The sequence below is a fragment of the Macaca mulatta genome, chromosome 8, assembly GCF_049350105.2.
Source record: "Macaca mulatta isolate MMU2019108-1 chromosome 8, T2T-MMU8v2.0, whole genome shotgun sequence".
Taxonomy (NCBI): domain Eukaryota; kingdom Metazoa; phylum Chordata; class Mammalia; order Primates; family Cercopithecidae; genus Macaca; species Macaca mulatta.
The window spans coordinates 89340994-89346993 of record NC_133413.1 but is presented as its reverse complement, the minus strand read 5'-3'; the positions used below and the strand labels follow the sequence as shown (position 1 = coordinate 89346993).

The following is a 6000-nucleotide window of genomic DNA, read 5'->3' as shown; positions in this document are numbered from 1 at the left end:
TTGTAAATTGAAAGGTATTCTGTTGACTACAGAGAATTCCAGGTTGAATAAGATAGTAACTGCTCTCCAAGAGCTCATAAGAACAGTTTGACATCTTCATATAGTAACTGGATCATATAAAGGGAATCTATCCAGTGATTTAAACAAAATATGTTTACATTTTTTTTCAGTTTGCATGAAGAAATTTGTTGTAGGTGTATTCTTTTCTAATTAATCTTCTATAAAGGCAATGGTTAAAAGCATAGTCCCTCCAAAATCTAGCACAATCATGCATTGTATAAAAAAGAACTGCATATAGGACAGTGGTCTAAGATTATAATGGAGCTGAACAATGCCTATCACCTAGTGACATTGTAGCTATTTTAACAACTTTAGCACAACCCATTACTCATGTGTTTGTGGTGATGCTGTCATAAACAAACCTACTGCACTGCCAGTCCTATAAAAGTATAGCACATGCAGTACTGTACAATACCCAATACTTGATAATAAACAATTATGTTATTGGTTTATGTTTTTACTATACTTTTATCACTATTTTAGAGTGTACTCCTTCCACTTATTAAAAAAAAAAAGTTAACTGTAAAACAGCCTGGGGTAGCTCCTTCAGGAGGTACTCCAGGAGAAGGCATTGTTATCATAAGAAATGACAGCTCATGCATGTTATTGTCCCTGAAGAATTTTCCAGTGGGACAAGATGTGGAAATGGAAGACAGTGATGATGATCCTGACACCATGTAGGCCTAAGCTAATATGTGTGTTTGTGTCTTAGTTTCTAACAAAAAAGTTTAAAAAGTAAGAAAAAAGTGTATAGAATAAGGATAGAAAGAAAGAAAATATTTTGAACAGCTGTACAATGTGTTCGTGTTTTAAGTCAAATGTTATGACAAGAGTCAAAAAGTTGAAAAAAAATTAAAAGTTTATAAAGTAAAAAAGTTACAGTAAGCAAAGGTTAATTTATTATTTCTCAGAATATATTGTTAAGCAATGCCAGACTGTATATAAAAGAAAGCCCTGATTGCCAACAAGGCAACATTAGCATATAAAGGGATTGGATAATGCAATCTATGTAAAAGCTACAGTTGCCCTCTCTGAAAGGCGATTTGGGAAATATTAGACTTCTTTCTTAGACAAGCCAATACTCAATCCAGAATTAGACGAGTGCCAATGGGAACATTTCAGTAAGAAACATAAATTTAGGTCCCAGATAGAGAGTGGATTCTGATTGTTCAGAATTATAGAATTTTGGGTCAGAAATCAAAGAGGAGGGAGAAATGAAGAGAAAATAAGAAAAAAAAAAATCAACGGAGTCTCTTGGGTTTCTAGGTTCCATGCTTTCTCCGTTCTGCAGAACCTAATTTTATCAATTAATATATAAATATGCTCAAGTGTTTCTTATAATTGAAAATAAAAAATTCCATGCCTCTCAAATCATTACCCTATCCCTTTTATTATTACCAAACGTTTTGTAAAAGTTGTACTCTGTTACTTTATTTCTTTCTTCTCTCAACCCCTGCAAACTAGAATATTGTTTGCATCTACACTGCTCTTCTCAAACTGTTGCCATGAAGATCATGGATAATCTCTGCTCTGCCAAATTTAATAGACACACTTTTCAGTCTCCATCTTATTCAACCTCTTTGTGACATTTGGAAATACTGGCTACTTACTCTATCTTGAAATTCTATTTTCCGTTGCCTTCTGGGACACTGACTTCTGACTTTTCCACTTTGCTACCTACTATGTATTTGTCTGTTTTGTTGATGGGCACCCCTTTCTCCACCCCTTTCTCAACTTTTTAGGTTTGCTCATGCCCCAAGTTTCCTGCTAGCATTAGTTCTCTCTTCTGTCTTCTAACACGCAGGTTGAGTATCTGCATTCATTTCCATGGCTCTGGCCATCACTGATATGCTAACACACCCATCTCCAGCAAAGTTCTGACAGTCTGACATGGCCGTTTTGATTCAGCCTTCAAAATAAACCCTTTTTCGTTTTCATACTTGTAATGCTCAAAACTGACAGTCTCATCCTATCCCTGGGCTTCATCCATGGAATCAAGTAAGTTTTATTGTTGAACTCCAGTAAGTCTGTCAGAAACAAATATGTTTAAACACATATTTCACACGTTTAAACAGTTGACAGTTTTAGAAAACAATACAATTCCCAGTTTATCTTATGAAACTAGCATAACCTGACAAAACTAGCCCAATATCAGTTGAATATAAATGAAAAATAAACATAACCCAATTATGACTACAACTGTAAAATTCTAGGTTAAATATTACCAGTTTGAATGTTGCATTATGTTAAATTTATGGTTTATTTAGGAATGTAGCAAAAAAACCCATGATCATGTAAATAGATGTTCATTAGTCATTTGGTAAGATTTAAATTTTATCAAATTACAGGTCATCCTCTCATAGCTGCTTGTTTGTTGGGCAGGTAAATTAGTCTTTATGGATCTGCATTTAAATATAAAAATGGGCCTATACTACTTTAAACTTCTGATTCACATAATATATCATGTTTCTCTTTTAATATTTTTCATCTTTGAAATTAGATATTTAATATCTGTTTTTCCCACCAAACTGAAATCACCTCAAAGACATGCACTGCTATCCACAATGTGTAACTTAACATGTATGAGTGTGCATGACTGTTATAGAATTTGTGAAACCCAGTGCAAAATGAAAATAAGAGTCCCTTTATCTAAAAATGAGGAATTTCAATACAGTGACAGCAGAGCATCAAATGAAGTACAAGGCCCTGTGCAATTACACAGATCATATATCCATAATGTTGGCTCTGTGGCTGTGTATGTGTTTTAAATATGTTGAATATTATTACTGGAAAGTTAAGTAAAAAGAACTTCATCTTACCCATAGATAGAATGATAGATAGAATTCAGATCACAGACTATAAAAAGTGGTCATATTAAGTTGGGTAAAAATAGTTCAGATATTAATCAAAAAATATTTTCCGGTTTATAATTATTGACTATTCTCACTGAAGACTGTAGAACATTAAAAAGATATTGGTTAATGTTCAATAATTTTCTCTTTATATTGACATCATATAATTTTATTTGAACTTCTATTACATTATATTGATCATTCTGAGAATGTTGTCTTCTCTTTTAACATTTATTTACCATAATTCATAAAATGTATTTACTATTTTGTCCCCTTAAAGGCTTTTCTGTCCGGTTCATTGAGTCTATGAGCAAATAAAATAGTAACCACTCCATTTCTTTAATCATAAAACATTAGCATTTTAAAAATTTATAAAACATTTTATCCTTGTTCATCTATCTTATAAAAAATAATATTCAGTTTATCAAAATATCAAAAGCTAATTTAAGACTTCATTTTGGATTTTTTTCTAAATGGCACTAATTATCTCATAGACAGAAAAATAAATCATTACTTGATGTTGTTAGAATGTGCCCATTTCATATAACCATAACAATTCCCAAAGCTTTATGAATATTCTCTTCAGACAGATTCTTTATAGTTGGGGGCAGAATCCAGTGTAACGTTTACATTGCCTCTCCTGCAGCTCTGAATAACTTCCTTTCAGGCTTCCCAAAAGTTCAGGTATGTACAACCCTTATTCTGCCTGGATTTATGGTGATTGTGATAAAAAGGAAGACGGATTTCCTTTTGTGTAAATTATTGATGGATGCTCTTTTACTTTGTTCCTGGAAAGTTAAAAAAAAAAAAAACAAAAAAGGTGCAGGCTATGAACAGTGAACAGTTACATACTTCAATGCTGCTGCTCTCAGGGATTTAAAATAAATAAATAAATCCCCACGCTAGGCATGTTTCATTATAGAAATCATTTTTAAAGCTCATTCCAGTGTCATGTCTGTCCTCCTCCCCACCTCCCACTCTAGGTTCCAGTCAAATGGAAATATGTGGCTTTTCTCACTCCATTCTGTCTCTCTTTTCCATTTACTTACCCCCTTCTCTTCCTCTTTCATTCTATTTCCTTCTGCTTTCACGCACTTTCTCTTTCACACATATTCACTCATGCATTCCCACTCACCTGTTCTCTCTTACTCTGTCCCTCTGTGCCAGCCATGGGCTAGAGACCATACTAAGTGGACACTGGGTGGCAAGAGATACGCCAGTGTGGCTGGAGGATAGTGACATGGTGCCAGGAAACGTCAGAGAGGGCAGCAGGGCCCAGATCGCCAGGGCACTGAGGGCCTGGTACCCAGTGGGAAGTGACCAGAGGGCGGGGCACAAAGTGGAATCAGATATCCTGCTGCTCTGAGAAGAATGAAGGGTTGTGGGCAAAAGTGAAAGCCGGAAGATCCCTTAGACAGTCTATAGTCACTTTAGGGTTAATTTTGGAGATGGAGCAGACAGCACTTGTCTATGGATTTGATGTGGGAAGTGAGACGAAAAAAGGAAATCAGAGACCCAAGTTTCAGGCTTGAGCAACTCTGTTTTCACTAGTTCATTGCCATTCTTTTTTTTTTTTTTTTTCCTTTCTCTTTCCCTCCTCTTTTCCTCTTCGTTGTTCACACTATGACAGAATGTGACATACTCCTTACAGCCCCAAGTTCATTCCTCTTCAAGTGTCAGTTTAGAAGTCTCAAACTCCAGGAACTGTTCCTGAAGTCCCCACACTGGGGCAAAGCCACACACGTCCTGTTGTCTTCCCTCCCGGCATCAGTGTGCACATTATTACTTTATTCACAGGAGTTCCAAGCAGGAGTTTCTACAGCCCAAATGCAGCAAGTCTGTGTCTAAGCTCAGTTAGCTAAGTGAACTTTCGAAAGTTACTTAAGGAAGTCTCAGTCCCCACATCTGTAAAGTGCAGATAAGAAAATGGTCTACCTCACACAAAGTTTTGCCAGAGATGATATACATAAAATACTTAGCACAACACTGGCAGAGAGCAAATGCTAGATAAATGATAGTCGTTATTATTATCGCTGTCTTTACTGGTTTACATTATCCACCTTCATCTAAGCAGGGTTTCTGCAGAATAGCAGAAACCAAACTAATGTAGCAAATAAGCTACATAATTCAAGCCCAGGAAAATGTTAACATTTCAGTGGCACGCATTCAAGATGGATAGTTTGATTTATTAACCAATTCAGATAAATGTGCACGTGGAAGTCATAGTCAAATATTACTGTCAGTTTCCACGTCCTCCATTTAATTCGGGGTTTGATTTTCTAAATGTAGCACTTACCAGATTAGGTGGACCCACAGGATTATTTTTCCTTGAGGTCTCACCTGAGCAGGTGCATGTACAGTAGACAGAACAGAAAGAGACTGATTAGAGAGGTTGGAGTGGTAGAGGGCGTGACCCTCTTAATCATTCTTCACTTCCTTTTTTTAAGAGACGACTTGGCAACGTCCACCACATCCGCGTCAACGCCTCCTTGGTGTCGTCCGCTTCCAATAACCCAGCTTGCGTCTTGCACACTTGTGGCTTCCGTGCACATATTAACAACTCATGGTTTTAGCTCCCAGCCGCCAAGCGTTGCCAAGGCGTTGAGAGGTCATCTGGAAAGTCTTTTACCCAGAATCGCTTTGATTCAGGCCAGTTGGTTTCTCCTGCGGTGATTTGGAAATTCGCGCCCTCCTCTGGTCCTTGTCCAGGTGCGCGGGAAGCAGGTGCCCAGGAGAGAGGGGATAATGAAGGTTCCATTCTGATTACCCCAAAACTTGAACCTGCAGACCAAGCGCAAAGTAGAAACTGAAAGTACATTGCTGGCGGATCCTACGGAAGTTATGGAAAAGGCAAAGCGCAGAACCAGGCCGTGGTGTGTGCCGCCCCCCCTGGGATGGATGAAACAGCAGGCGCGGCGTGGGTAAGAGGAACCAGTTTCAGAGATCATCCTGCCCAACGCAGACTCGGCAACTCCGCGGAAGACCAGGGTCCTGGGAGTGACTATGGGCGGTGAGAGTTTGCTCCTGCTCCAGTTGCGGTCATCATGACTACGCCCACCTCCCGCAGACCATGTTCCATGGTAAGCAC

General features: G+C 37.8%; 1 protein-coding gene across 2 annotated transcripts in view; it reads left to right on the top strand.

Moving 5' to 3' along the window:
- The first annotated feature begins 5852 nt into the window (after nucleotides 1–5852).
- The window catches only part of IL7 (interleukin 7), a 61525-nt gene continuing 61377 nt past the window's right edge, over nucleotides 5853–6000 (top strand). Inside the window, exon 1 of one of the 2 annotated variants that reach the window (XM_077942251.1) lies at nucleotides 5853–5992. In XM_077942251.1, the coding sequence (XP_077798377.1) occupies nucleotides 5983–5992 (10 nt within the window). In that variant the 5' untranslated portion in view covers nucleotides 5853–5982. The remainder of the gene's footprint in view (nucleotides 5993–6000) is intronic. The other variant, NM_001032846.1, reaches the window with a different exon arrangement.